Source organism: Protopterus annectens, chromosome 10.part0, assembly GCF_019279795.1.
Source record: "Protopterus annectens isolate FY-2018-M chromosome 10.part0, PAN1.0, whole genome shotgun sequence".
NCBI classification, from domain to species: Eukaryota; Metazoa; Chordata; order Ceratodontiformes; family Protopteridae; genus Protopterus; species Protopterus annectens.
The window spans coordinates 1,153,084,721-1,153,100,559 of record NC_056744.1 but is presented as its reverse complement, the minus strand read 5'-3'; the positions used below and the strand labels follow the sequence as shown (position 1 = coordinate 1,153,100,559).

The following is a 15,839-nucleotide window of genomic DNA, read 5'->3' as shown; positions in this document are numbered from 1 at the left end:
TATTATTATTATTATTATTATTATTATTATTATTATTATTATGATTATTATTATGTATTATACTTGTCTGCAACAGTATATATACTGTTATGCCTTCCTTACTGATGCAGCAGTATGAATTGTATACAAAACCTATCTGATCTGTTTAATATTAAGCAGATTCACTCACTATACAGCATTTCCATTACTGTGAAATCCATTTAGCACCCCTTACTTGAATTACTTCTTTCAGGTCAGCGAAGAATATGCTTCTAGTTAAATGATTAATTATATTGCAGTATATCATGAGTCCTTACTTTAAACAGTCTGCTGGTTATAAAACAACAAGATGTAAAAGGCACTGTTGTTGAAATGCACTACCTAATGGAGATATACCTGTTAACGTGAGGAAGGCTAGATATTTAGTTTACCAACAGTATGAAGGAAAAGTACCAATATATAAGGACTGCATTATGCAGCTATGTATAGCCTAAATTAAAATAACCAAATAAAGGCTTGCATGTTATATATGTATGTGATTACAGTGCTTATACTCTGTGATTCTTCTAATTCTGTGATTTGGTCAACAGAACTCTACTTTCAACTGTTACAAAAGTAACCTTGACCAGTTATTAATTATTGTCTGTTCCTCCTACTTGCTATTATTTCACATTATTTACAAATGGTACTTTTCTGGCACATAGTCACTATTTTTAAGAACAGACTGATACCCAAAATCCCAAGCAAAGGATAGTGATGTCAGCTTCAGTCCAGCAACCAGGGCATGTAAGTCCTAATTCATGTAACATATTATTCCTAGCATATTTTACATGCTCCAGATATCTGTTGCACTGAAATGTAGCACAGACATTTAAATTTATTGCTCTTGTCTTCTCAACTACCACTGCAGCAAGTTTATTTGTTGTACAGTGTGGCGAGGATTACATTACTTGTAGTTCCTCATAGAATATCTTAACCACAGGGTGTAGCACGTCAGGTGTATGTACCCAAAATGACACTAACAATTTGGGATATATTGAGAATTTGGATGAGTTATACACACAATGCCAAAGTATATTTTAATGTTTCTTCTTCTTTTTCTTTTTCTACTTCAGTTCTCCCAACCCTATCCCCATAGACTCTTCCATGATTTTTAGGCCCCTGCCTAATCATAATCCAGGATGCCCTTATCGGATCCTTTTCAAAATGGTCCTGGACATCACTTCTAAGAAGGTGCAGTCACATTTCCATGAAAGCGGGATCTTTGTAGTTGCTGCTTGGTTAAGGCCAAGAAGTTCAGTTACAGTGGACAAGGAGAATCCTTTCCCTTGTAACGTTATAGTCATCTTCCTGCAGATCAGTGGTGTAACATCTAATGGTGTCAACAGAAACCTTCTGTTCCAGGGTTCTGGATGCCACTTCTAGTTGCCCATTCTTTGTATTGATCCTGCTTGCCTCCACCAGACACCAGCAGGAGTAATAGGGCAATTATAGGTACTCAGCAAGTATTGGCAGGTGCCACATCCAAAATAATTTATTCCCATAGGGAAAAAAATTCCCGTATGTGTGTAAAATTGTAACAAACAATTTACAAAACTTTCGACCGGTTTCGGCTCCTAAGAGCCTTCTTCAATGATACGATCTTTTTTGTATCATTGAAGAAGGCTCTTAGGAGCCGAAACCGGTCGAAAGTTTTGTAAATTGTTTGTTACAATTTTACACACATAGGGAAATTTTTGGATGTGGCACCTGCCAATACTTGCTGGCTTTTTCGTTTTTTCCAAGTCTCTTTTGGCCGTGCATTGGTTCTACGGGCATCTGTTTGTGTTCGGACAATTATAGGTACCCCAATTCTTCCAAAATCATATGCTCAAGGTAGACCCCGTTTTACCCCTTCAACCACCACACATACACACACACACACACACACACACACACACACACACACACACACACACACACACGCGCACACACACACACACACACACACACACAAAATCATCATCTTTGTGTCATTTTAGCATCAGCATGATATATACCTTTCCTCTAAGTCAGATAGCACACACACATACACATACATATGCAAGATTTGTTATTCTGAAAGTGGCAAGAGCATCCACAATCTGAATTCAGTCCTTTGGTTTCCAGGGATGGCAATTCTGTTTTGTATTTTTTGCATATTGTTATACAAAAAGAGCAGGAGTAGGTAATTACATAATGGGTCTAATGCATAAGCTAAAATGTATGTAACCATTTTTCTTCTTGGATTCTGTCCACTACTGCATAAAATATACACACATCCTGAAATGTCTAATAAACTGACCAAAGGTATTTAGATCAGATACAGGCAAAATAATAAAGGTGAAAGCAACTGTGTTAGAATTGTGGAGCTTATTAGTACTTTAAGCATCACAGAAGTGATTGTCTTTTTTGGGTATGTTTATGAGCAGCTTTATGGGACTTAAAGTACTAGGGAATACTGTTGCTCCACAGGGAATAAAATCCATTGGATATGATTTTGAAATAGGAGATGGAAAGGAGTGTAGCATAAATTCAACACTGTGTGGTTTTCAGATACAATGCAAAAATAATCAAGATTGTTTATTCTACTCTCCTAAAGACATAAATTAAGGGAGTAGCCAGTTCATGCCTGTTGTGATTAATGTACTGAGTCACAACAATTACAGTCTGCCCTACTGAAATGCTCAATGTTATCATACATTGTGCTTCTGGCCACAGCTCTGACTGCTAGAACGCCCATGGGCATGTCCTTCATGAGGATGATGATGGTGATGAGGACGCTCCTCGTCAGTGCCTACGTTATCATCTGTTACACATGGCGATGTTTCATTTTTGGCCTGCAGTAAAAGAAAGAAAGAAAGAAAGAATTCAGATAACTGAAATTGTACACCTTGAGGCACATTTTGTCACTTTTAAATCATGAATACTGATAAAAAAATTAAAGCAGGACTAGTCACAATAATTTCAGAGACTCAGTAGAAAGCATTGTTTTTCCCTTGTGAGAATTTTATTAATAAGAGCAATGTCAGCATGTTGCAGCGTTGAGGTGGTTTAGTAACAGTTGTCACTGCAGTATAGTAATGTCTACATACCTCATCTCACATTATTGACACACATATCCCAGAGTTCTGTGTCTCCTATGTCTGTATATTAAAATTAATACGACAGAAAATTACCAGAAACTTTGTGCGCCTTCCACATACAGTCTAGTACTGGAGAAAGTAGAAAAACAATTATAGAACCTACAGTCCAGATATGTGCAGTAACAGCATACTGAATGCAGTAATGAGGAAGAATTCAGTGTTTGTCTCAGATATCTTTATTGGGGTTGATTGTTTGACATTTGGTTGATACACAATGAATCTAAACTAAAACATATAATGCCTTGTAAGATCATAGTCTGAAAGCAAAGATCAGAAAGCACACAAAAACAATAGTCCTGTCTACAACTTCCAATGTCAGGACAAACCTGTACACCCCAGTCTTTAAATATACTCACTCCAAGGCTGTTTAAATTCAGAGAATAGGAAGAAGGTGGAAAACCAAACCAAAACTCACCTTCTCCCTCTTCTCTGACTTCTCAGTTCAGTCAGTTTGTGACCTAGGCAACCCAATATAGCAAAACAGTGATGATGGGAAGCTTGCTCCCATTCAGTGTGGACTTTCTGAGACTCAATATTCTGGGCTGCAACATTCAGAAGGTTTTCTATGTAAGACATTTGTAAAAGCAGAGCAGATGATAAATGTGTTTGCTGATGATACAGAGATGGATGCAGCCACAATGGACTGGGAAAAGAAATTAGTAAAGAATTTGGAAAGGCTGAACATACGAGCAGAAAGGTAGCAGTCGAGGTTCAGTCCAAACAAATGCAAAATTATGCACGTAGACCTCAACAGTCCTCATATGAAGTATCAGTGTGGGGTTTATCACTGATGGTAATAAAGCAGAAAAGAAATTTTGGGTAGTCATTTGTAACACTAAGATGTAGTGAGAGCGGAGTGGTAGCAGCAAATGGAATGCTGCCATCTGTTCTCAGGAGAAGAGATTCCTGAGGCGATGAGGTAACCTTTCTAGTCTATAGGACCTTGGTCAGACAATGCTTTGAGTTCTGTTATCAGTTCTGGAGACCACATAAGGAAAGTGGCATGAGGTTGCTTGAAGAAATCTAGAGGAACACTGCCAGCAAAATCTGTTGAATGGAGGGTAAGGGATATAACCAGAAGCTTAAGGAGCTAGATATCACCTCACTTGAGACCAGAACAGATGTGGAAATGAAAAGGTACATGAAATTATATTAGATGGATTTGAAGGAGTTCCTACTTAAGAAAGACGCAGCGGTAAGGAAGGAGCACCGGCAGGAGATTGTAGGAAGTAACTACTACCTGAATCACTGAAAGTACTTTTTCATAAGTGGTTTGTAGACCCATGCAATGGACTACCAGATTTGATGATGGAGAGGGAAACCAGAGTGGCATTTAAGAGGGAATGGGACATGTGGAGAAGGGTAAGGGGTAATGCAGGAATGTTGGGAAGATAAAATATTTTATGAATTTGAAGGGGCAGACTAGATAGGTTTATCATCTTCTACTATCAAACCATTGTAAAGTAAGGTCATGCATTATTTAAGCATGATTGTATATGACACAGAAAACCATGCACAATTGTGCTGCTGTCCTATGTATTTAGTGTTCAATAACAAACTCAATGAACTGATTTGAGTTGGATCTTTTTCAATCATGATCCAAAGGCAAAACAGAAAAAGGTAGTTGTGCATTAAGTAGTCAAAGGAAAAAATTATCCTTTAAATGGATTAAAAAGATAGTGATATAACATTTGGTATCAACTCCCTAAAGGACAAATATTAATTCTTCTTACTAATATTATACTAATATTAGTAAGCAGAAATAATTATTTATTTGTACTGGCAAGCTATATCAACAGAAATAACTTAAAGTAGGACAGCTATTGGCTAATTATGTGGCAAGTGAAGCAGGAGTTAATAATATGAATGTTATGGATCTACTAAAAACACATATAATATATTAAACATATATATCACATCAATAAGCATAATATGTTCTCTGAGTTTACAAGGCAGAGTCAGCACATGGGCTAGAATCACCTTGCTAATGGCAAATCTCATACAGTACTTCATGTTTCCAGGAGAAACAAAACAATTTCATATGTGAACACTAGGCTAACTGCCCTAAAAGGCCATTTAAGCCTAGCCAATATCTCTAGGTCAGAAACAAGCCCTACAACTTGTGCCTATAAGGTGATGATCTTAACCGTTATACTAAACAGAGGTCAAAGGTCTTCGTCAAATCCTGGTACGCTGTATGAACTACATGGCCAGAATCTACAGCTTCAATGACTTTCTCAAAGAAGTGTTTTTTTTTTTTCATATTGGAGCATATGAGATACATTCCATGACTATGCCAATTAGACTTGTTAGGCTGATGAGTCCATTACTTCTGGAATCGATTTAAGACCACCTTAAAGGAGTGATATGATAGCCATTTTCTTTACTAAGCTGAACAGTCTTGAGAATGGTTCACATAAAACATGCTTGGTGCTGTGAATTAAGCAACAGGTAGACTGTCAAGACTCAAACAGGTGATATTTTAGCTCCAGATAGTGCAGTTAAGGCATATTCCATAATAATATTGAGTGAAAAATGGATTCTGGAATTGTTTTTCCTGTTAGGAATAAACACTGCATTTTACCTCACTGTTTCCAGGCTTTGGATTTTTTTACTACTGTTTTGCATTTTGCATCCTGCCTGGTTTATCTACGTGCTGTTCTTCCTCCTTCGGATTTTTGGTTGCTTTACTTTGGAATAGCCACGGGCATTGAGACAGTTTTATCCTTGAACATGACAAAGTCTGCAGTGAATAATAGTGGTCGTTTTGTGAACCAAATGCTGCTAATTCAACATAACCTGCTGTTATCCTGTTTGGAGGAACCAAGAGAAGTCTTGACACCTGATGTGGATGAGGCTGCTGCTGGCGTAAAAGAAAAATAACTGTCTTGGAACATAAGGTAGAGTCATTTAAAAGATTACAGTGGCAACGCTTTAGTTTTTTAACATATTTAGAATGTGGTGCTGTTCCATGCGGTCTGAAGGTTTTAAAAATCCTCTCATACCGCAATACATACCCTGAGTTACTCAAAAAGTGGCAGGAGCTTAATTTGAGAATTGGGGCTATATTAGACTAATGAATGAATATTTTTACAAAATTGAATGTGACTTAAACAGGAGATTATTCAGACTGAGAATTAATTGTTTGAAACATCTTTAACAAATGAGGGTTCATTGTTATATAACAAAATGCTTGAGAATTTAACAATATTTGAACAAAAGCTGATTGCCACTAAGAAATTCAAATTGAACAGAGACATTGGATATTTTAAAATTGGGTAAATTTTTTTCCTGGCCTAGGGAATGCCCTATGCCTTTTACACAAGAAGGTAGATATAATAATAAACAGCAAAGGATGAAACAGACCATGGACTCACTAGATACATTTTCTCCTGATGAACTTGTCAGTGGGTATAATGTTAACTTAGATTCAACTAACAGGAATTTGCAACTTGCAGACTCAAACAATGTTACACATTTACTACCAGAAGCAAGTACTTCTATGAGGTCCACACCCCCCACTAATATAAATGGTACAACCCTGCAGAATCAGGATTTTCTGCAGGGGAAGACTCTTAATTGCTACCACATTACCAGAGAAAGTGGAGCAGGCAGTACAGAATACATCAAAGAACCAAGAGAAGGAGAGGGACAATTCGAGAGGCAGGAAGCAGACTCGTGGTCAGCAGTCCAACAGGTGGAGAAGCTGAGGACCGGACACCCACAGCAGAACTCACAGCAACAAGAACTGATTGAATTTTCTGTTGTTAATCTATCTTCTTTTCAATTACCTGAACCTAAGTTAAAGCTTTTGAATAAAGGTATAGGTTACATTCCATCTAATGTGAACAATGTTTTAACAGTGCTAACTGATCTTAGATTGTTTATAAGGAATGTGAGTCTGAAATTTATATTTAAAGATGCACCTGATATATGTAGACAGGTATGTAAAAAACCTAGTATGCTTATACCGGTGAATGGTCCCATTTTAAATGCTTTTATGGGGGCATGTGAAAGGAACAAATGTTACTATTATATGAACTCTGAAAAAAAGAAATACATCATTTCCTTGTCTGAGTTTCAAGTGCTTCAGAAATTACAAAATAGCAATGATATTATTATTAAACAAGCTGCCAAGTTGGTGCAATTGTTATTTTTGGCAGAGATATGTATTATATGCTTATGCTTGAATTTTTGAGTTACTCTGATAGTTTTGTTGAAGTCCCTCCAACAGATGTATTTAAATGTATAAGTAAAGTTAATATGTGTATTTTTGAACTGCAACTTAATAATGATATAAGTACTGAATTGTCTAATTATTTTACAGTTCCATGTCCTACTATACCTGTTTTATATGGTCTCCCGAAAATTCATAAAAGTTTAACCCATCCACCCATGTGTCCTATTGTATCTGGTTCTGGCTGGGTCACCGTCACCGAACCTATTTCTCACTATTTACAGGTTACTTTAAGCAAATATTTATATCAGGTTAAAAGCTTTATTAAATATACGAAACATTTTTTTACAACAGTTACACTGCTAGTTTAATGAACATCAGAATATTGAATTTTTATTTGTAGCTCTTGACATTAAATCATTATATACTGTGATACCTCTACAATATGGTTTAGAAGCACTATGTGACTTTCTAAGTAGAACATATGGCATGGTTGATAGTGAAGTGTTAATTTGTGAATTGACAGAAGTGGTGTTGACTAATAATGTGTTTATGTTTAATGAATGCACATACATACAGAAAAATGGGGTAGCGATGGGCACCCTAATGACAAATACATATGCCCATATTGTCGTTTCGTGCTGGGAAAAGCAATTTGTTTATAGTGAAATGCGTCCTTTTTATGACAAAATATTATTTTTTAAATGTTTTGTGGATGACATTTTCCTGTTGGCTGGCAATGATACTGAACTTGAAGTATATATAGAATATTTAAATAGAACTACTAACTTTTTGAAATTTACAGCTCAGTTTTCTGAGAATACTATCAATTATCTGGATGGACAAATGTTAAGAGACAGTCAACTAAACATAAATTTCCCTGTTATAATTGCATATGCTGTGATGATCTAAATACAAGTAATAAATTTATACATCCTAACACTAAGAAGAAATATACTTCCAGGTGTTTTGCAACTTCTAATACCACTGCCATTATGTATATGGCATGCTGTAAGGTGTGTCGAGCATTCTACATAGGGAAATGCACAAGAAGGTTGAAGGACAGAATTATTGAACACAAATCTGAAATACATAGAGAGGTAGCAACTAATGCTTTGGGCAAGCATATGAGAGAGAAAGGAAGTACACATACATTTAACTTTAGATTATCATCAGACAGAAGAAAAAGGGGGGATTTAATAATGAGTTATAAGTATGTGAATATTCATGGATCACACTTTTAGAAGCTGATTGTTTTCCAGGTTTAAATACAGCAATAAGCATTTTAACCTATTTTAAAAAGAAGACAGTTAACTTTGAAATAACATCTTGTGTGGATGGGTCTTAGTTAAATGTTTTACTTAATTTATGGCTATACCTACTTGCAGTGACATTTTACCTGTATGTGTGTCTTTAAACTGAAGTGCTTAATACAACTGTGTCATGTGATTAGTTTTATGGTCTGAATTAATTATTTAAATTAAGGCATTTGATTTATTTTTACACACTGATGAAGGGTTGATCCCGAAAGCTTTGTGATTTTTTTTTTTCCTGTTTGGAATAAATGCTGCATTTTACCTCAACGTTTCCAGGCTTTGGATTTTTACTGTTTTTTAACTTAATGTTTCAGGTGCTACATTGGTACACACAGGAGGAAAACAAATATTCATTTGTGCTTGCACTTTTTAGTGTACATACACTGTATTCCCAATTAATTTTACTTTTGAACCTTGGACAGAAAAGCAAACGTAATATCCACAGTGGTGTTAATATTTACTACTGCATGTTTCCCAACTAAAAGTACTATAGGGTTAGTATTAACATTATTGTTCCTGAAACAATGTCTTTGAAATGCAGGTTATGTCATGTTAAATCAGCAAGTATTATTTTTGGTTTCCCATATGGAAATGCAGAGTGCAGTTATATTGATTAGTAATACATAGGCTGATAAATGGCATAGCCTTACTGTCACCTACATGGACAGCTGCTGACTGAAATGGTATCAGTGAGCATAGTTATTGTATTAGTCATGTGATCTTTCATCTCATTTTTATTGGTGGCTGGTTGCGATGACAGGAAGTGTGTGCCAGTGACCAGCTTTGCTGAAGATGTATACAAAAGACATGTCTTGTATAAATGGTTGTTCTCCTTATACCAATCAAACTATCAACAGTATGAATTAGATCTCAGCTCTTGAATAAGTATGGCAAAGTTGCCATTTGCCAGTTATGTACTTGATGACCTTTGTTAAAACTTCTCAGTGTATTCTCATTGAAAGTTAAAAGTGCATTATCTGCACTCATTTATCTATATATATTTTCACAAAGTGCAGTTATCATCAACATCATCATCATAAACTAATTTTTTCCCCATTTTTACATTGAGTGGATACTATTTTTTAGCCACTAGCATACTTATATTATCTTGCTCTAAACTTTGTATATAGTTTTATGTTATTTTACTGTTAAATGTATATAATATCTTCTATATCTACTTATTTTTTTTTTATGTAACAATTACTTATTGGCTGTTTGTATCTGTCTTGGAGCTTTTCTCCCTGGGCCTCTACTGAAAATGGACATATATCCAACTAGACTAGCCCAGTCAACAAATGTAAAATAAAATAAAATAAGTTGGGTATCACATCAACTGTCGCCATCTCCCTCAATTCAAAGCCACTCTTCTACCATCTTCAACAGTCATGCCTGACTGTCATATGTCTTTCCCATGAAATCCATGTGTCTCTTGCTTGGATATCCTAATCCCTTCTTGCCTTAGCTGTACATTTGCTATATAAACATAATAATGATATTAGAACTTTAAGATGCTGTGTTTTAGAATAAGTGCAAAGTGATGGTGGGAGGGAAGCCATTAGGCTTTCTTTTGATGCACAGGGAAGCAGTTCATATTTTGAAGTATAATACTATAAAGCCTTTTCATCTTAACAAGAAACTTTAATGTAAATTATTCATTTAATATTTAAAATTCTGTTACTGTAAATTTATTTATTAATTTTTTAGTTGATATTGTGATTTGAAGTCTTATAATGCCGCTTTAAATACTAATCGATTAACTGATCAGCTGATGCTTTTGTCTAAGGGTTTGTTCATACTCACTCAAATGAGATATCTAGCTGAGGTGCTAGGAGTGTGTTTTAATAAAATTTCAATTCTGATTTTATTGTTATACATTTATTTCACAAAGACTGACCTAACAAATTAAAATGGAAAAAATTTCCAAGCAGTTTTAGGATTTTAACAGAAAGATTTTAATAGACAGATAGGTTTGTTACAGTACAACCATCTTTTTTTTCAAAATCATATCTACAGCAGGTAAGAACCATAATTAGCTTATCTGAAACCTTGTGCAGATTTTAAACTGTCACCCTCATAAGCTCATTGTAACTGTAGTTAGCTGATTGCCAGAATTGTAACAAGCAGCTTTCTACAGTTACTGCCACTCAAACTCACCTCACAGAGAGAGCTTCGCAGATCCATAAATGCAGTATAGATATTAATCTGTGAAACAGTAATATCCTTTTGGCTTCGTGAAGAATTATCACTACTGAACTCCTGCACCGTTAGTACCTGTAGATCATACACCCTGACATCTTGCACTTCCAGCACAGCACCCACCTAAAAAAGCCTCTTTTCCTTTCAGCTAGGAAATCCCTAGCATAATGATTAAGGTCAAATTACACACACACACACACACACACACACACAAAACACAGACAAATGCAAATAAAGCCTTCTGCTAAGGCACTCGCGCAGGTGTGTGTGGTGGGGTAAGTGTGTGAGTGTGTATGACTTACGGCCAGTGCAGTGGATTATCTTGTAGAAAAAAAAAATAAAATGCAGATTTACGGACAGAATAGCTGAGCATGTAACAGATATAAATAAAATGTAACATAAGAATACTTTGGTTGGGCATACAGCAGAGTATGACAATGAACATTCTTTCCTTTTTTAAAGCTTTTTTCCATTAATGAACAAGCTGAGAGATGTGAACTTGGAGAGTATGCTGCATTTAGAAGAAAACAAATAGCTAAACAGATTGGATGTAGGCAGTTATCAATATTTAAACAAAATACTCTCTTTAGTGCCCCACCACATGAAGTATAGTTATACAGTTGTAAAACTGCAAAGTCATCACAGATGTATTACATAACTGTATATGATTGTTAGTTGATTGAGATGACAAGTTAAATTGCTTCAAGGTTTAAAAATGGTTTATTTTCCTGTTTGTTTTGTTAAGAGAAAGCACTCTTTGAATCAAGAATATGAAATATATATTGTCAATGAACTATTTTAGATCTAGTGCTTTCACTTTGCTGCCCTATCTCCTTCTCCTACATGCCAAAGCTTATCTCTTGAAGCTGCATCATTATGATAAGCTCCCTTTTATGCACCCTGTCCCTAAGCTTTTCCATATTTTTACATAGAAGTACCTGCTGATTTGGGTAAATAAGCACAGTTCCATCCCCTTCTTTGTCATCAAATCATTAGCATAAAATAAATCATCTCACAAAGGATTACTGTACCTGCATGATGTCTGTTTCATTTTCAACGCTGCAGTTCCCACACTTATCCTTGTAGTATGTTTCAAGGATTGCAGCTTCTACATAGGGGAAGTGGAGAAAACTATAAGGCATCACAAGGTGGTAGGTCAGTTGGCCACACCTAAAAAGGGGAAAAAAACATTTATTTACTTACTGACAATATCTATCTATCATACAATCTCTGTGTCAAAATATAAAAATAGTTCCACAGTTAACAGGCAGTATTTGAAATGGCTAATACTATTATGAGGTAAACTGATGAGAGGGTCTACAAAAATATATATACTGACCAGTGACACTATTCAAGGCCGTGAACATCATCAAGCTATTAGAAAAACATGCATCTGTTACTGTTAAATGTTGACTTGCACTTGGGATGCAATAGCTGTAGCAATAATTCAGAAACAGGTAAGGATTATACTAGTATTAAATCAAGGAGATATTATGCATAGCTAACTCAGCAGCAGGCTCATGCAAATGCAGCAGAACTTACAATGTGGCTGTAGGTTCCTGCAATATACGGTGTGCTTTTATCCATCTCTACAGCTGAACATAGGCTGACACCAACTCCTCTGCTCATTCATTAGGTCTGCCAGACCCACCTTGGCTACATCTGGGCTCAACGTGATCCATGTTTGGTTCATGGGTTCATAGGTAGGTACTAGGCTATCGATCCTAGGGTCTATAAAAGTCTAGCCAAAAAGGTACCCTGGCTTTCGCCACCCAAGAAAATTATCTTCCTGTGCCCCTGTCGAGCAGAGTCACAGAGGTGGCCCCCAGGGTGAATTTCCTATTTCCCATCCAATCATCAAGATTTTTCTTGAATAGTGCTAATGAGGAGCTTTGTTTGATATAGAGAGGTAGTTTGTTCCAGAGTATGGGAAAACTCTGGGACAGGAATCTTGTTCTGTTTATTGTGGTGACAAGGTTTAGGTCCCTAGAGTCTGTAGCTCAGAGGGATTGGGATTTCGTTAAGTGGAGCATGTCCAACAGTTCTGGGTTTGACATAGCTTTGTATGTTAGGCAGAGATCACCTCTGAGTAAAGATATGTGACAGATTAAGGCCGGAGTTTTTTGAAACAGTCTGCGTAGGCCAACTGTTTGAGGCTGGTAATCCTTTTTGTGAGGTATTTCTGCGGCCTTTCCAGTTGTTGTAGATATCTTGTGAGGTACATACCAAAAGGGGCATTGCACTCTATAATGTGTCTAATGAGTGATGAGTAGAGGGGAACAATGACCTCTTTTTTCCTGGATGAGAAACCTTTTGTGATGAGGTGTGCCACATAGAAGGATTTCCGGACTACTGTGGCGTTGTGATTATCAAAGGAGAGACTACTGTCCACCTGTGTCCCAAGGTCTCTTATCACACTTTCAGTGTTAAGTAGACTGTCACCTATGTGGTAGCTCATGGATACAGAGTTTTTACCAAAAGGGATGACAATGCACTTTTGAGCTTGAGGCCATGGCATCTGTCTCAGTGAGGTCCTTTTGTAGGATGTCCACATCGTTAGGAGTTTCAATTATGGCTCCTAGTTTGCAGTCATCTGCAAACTTGGTTAGCCAAAGACCTTCTGCATTAGCCTGTACTTCAGAAAAGTAGATAACAAACAAGAGAGGACCCAGGACTGAACACTGTGGTACTCCACTTGTCACTGGTCTGAAGTTGGATTTGGAGTCTGCTACTTTCACAGTGTGGGTTCTGTCAGTCAGCCGGTTGACATCCCATCTTGTGACATAGGGATTTATACTGAGTTTAGTGAGTTTATCTATAATTCTAGAGTGACTGATGGTGTCAAAAGCATTGGCAAGATCTAGATAGGCTGTGTGAACCACCTTACCCTCATCTACGGCTTTGGTGACTGCTTCAAAGAAGTCAGTCAGGTTTAGGATACATTTATCTACCTTTTACAAACCTGAACTGGGTGGGGTCCAGAGTTTGGAGATTACCAATGTCTTTGTTTATAAGTTCTATGATGATACATTCCATGGCCTTGCAGACCAGGCTCATTAGGCTAATGGGGCAGTAGTTCCCAGGGTCCGTGGTGGCTCCCCCTTTGTGGAGTGGGATAACCATCGCTGTGTGCCATTCAGTAGGCACAAAGCCTGAGGTAAGGCTATGATTGAACATGATGCTTAGGTGGGGTGCCAGTTCATTCTGTAGTTCATGTAGAACGCAGCCTGGGATGTTGTCAGGTCCCATGGATGCTGTGTTCTTGGCTTTGGAGAGTGTGGTTTTTACCTGTGCAGCCATGATTACAGGAACTTTGCATTCTTCCAGTATAGAGATGGGCCCTTTAGAGGGTGAGGGGGGGGGCATAAAGTTAACACTGAACCTATCTGCAAGGATGTTGGCAATATCAGTTGGTTCTGTATATTTAATGCCATTGTGCTGTAACTCAGAGCAGATCTGAGTGTTGCCATTAAGAGTCTTGACATAGCTATGGAATGTTTTGTGGTTGTCTTTAGAATCAGTGGCGATTTCATTTTCATAACTAGCTTTGGAGGATTTTATGAGAGATCTCAGCTTCTTACTCAGGCTGACCAGGGAGTTCTTCCAGTCATGGGATTTTACTCTTTTTTGCAACAGTTTCTTTCTTCCTTCTGTTGTACAGTTTGTTTATGGCAGGGGACCCACCAGATTGGCTTCCTTTTTTTGGAGGATAGCATCTTGGTTCTGTTAGGGATAGCATGATCCATGCACTCGTGTAAGTGCTTATAAAGTGCATTTGTGTAGGATTCAGCAGTTGTACCTCTATTGTCCATCTGCATGGGTGTCGTGAAGTTTGCCACTTCTGTCTTAAGAAGCGTGAAGTTGGCTTTGGAGAAATTTTTTACAGTGGTTTCCCTAATGGGGATGGGGCGAGATGTGGATGTCTAGATTGATTAGCATGTGGTTGGATATGATCAAGGAATTGACCTCTGGTGTGGAACACCAGTCACCCATGTTGGTAATGACCCAGTCTAGGATATTGCTGCCCCTGGTGGGGTTGTGGATAAGTTGATCCAAGGCATTGGAATTTATGAATTCCAAAAAATGTTGAGTAGAAGAGTTGGTACATGAATAGTTTTCTCAGTTAATGGTGGGGTAGTTGAAATCACCCATTATTAGGGTGCTGGGTTGTACATTAATATTTTTCAGTGTATCAAGAAATGAGGAGTGGGAATCCTGGGGCATGGTGGGGGATCTGTAGCAAGTTACAATTTGGATTGCGGTCTTGCCCAGAGTTAGTTGCTCTTGGATAATCTCGAACGCATTATGCTGAGCAACTAGCCTGGAGGTGTGGATATCCTTAATGAATATGGACACACACCTCCACCTTTAGTGTTTTGGTCCAGGTTAGGTGGCCAAAAGGTGTGGTATGAATTATAGCCTGGTAATGCAGGGGTGCTCTCTGGAGCCTTGAACCAGGTCTCTGTCACTGCACAGATGTTGATGTTCTGTATTTTAAGGAGTGCCTCGAGTGAATGCATTTTGAGGTTTAGACTTCTAGCATTGAGTAGCATTACCCTCAGATTTTGCTTGCTTGTACCTGTTACAGTGGTGAATTTGTCATTTGAACTTTGGCAAGAGATGGCAGGAGCCTTAGCTAGTATCCGGAATCCCAAGAGTGACAGGTGCAGGCCATCTCTGGCAAAGCATCGTGGTTTGTCGATCATGTCATCCCAGGCAGACAGATACTGGATCCCCTTAGAATGACACCAGAAGCTTAGCCAATTGTTGAAGTCAATCATTTTGTCCTTGTACTGTGGTATCATTTTGGGTGATGGCAGGATGCTACTCAAGGCTAGGGTCATACATGCCTGGGCTACAAGATCGGAGAGCTCCTCCATGTCTCTTTTCATATAGTCCAGGGAGGTACGTCTCGGGTCATTCACACCACCATGGACAATGACAGAGTCATATTTGTACTTGTTATGGAGTGACCTGAGTGAGTGCATTATGTGGCGGATCCTGGCA

At 37.6% G+C, this 15,839-nt stretch overlaps 1 protein-coding gene across 1 annotated transcript in view; it reads right to left on the bottom strand.

Annotated features, from left to right (window-relative positions):
• LOC122813527 (selenoprotein Pb-like) overlaps positions 1–15,839 on the bottom strand; it is a 123,187-nt gene that overhangs the window by 10,715 nt on the left and 96,633 nt on the right. The window contains exons 4-5 of the mRNA XM_044085894.1: positions 11,864–12,002; positions 2,700–2,837 (exon numbers count right to left, since the gene is read on the bottom strand). Coding sequence (XP_043941829.1) covers positions 2,700–2,837; positions 11,864–12,002 — 277 coding nt within the window. The remainder of the gene's footprint in view (positions 1–2,699; positions 2,838–11,863; positions 12,003–15,839) is intronic.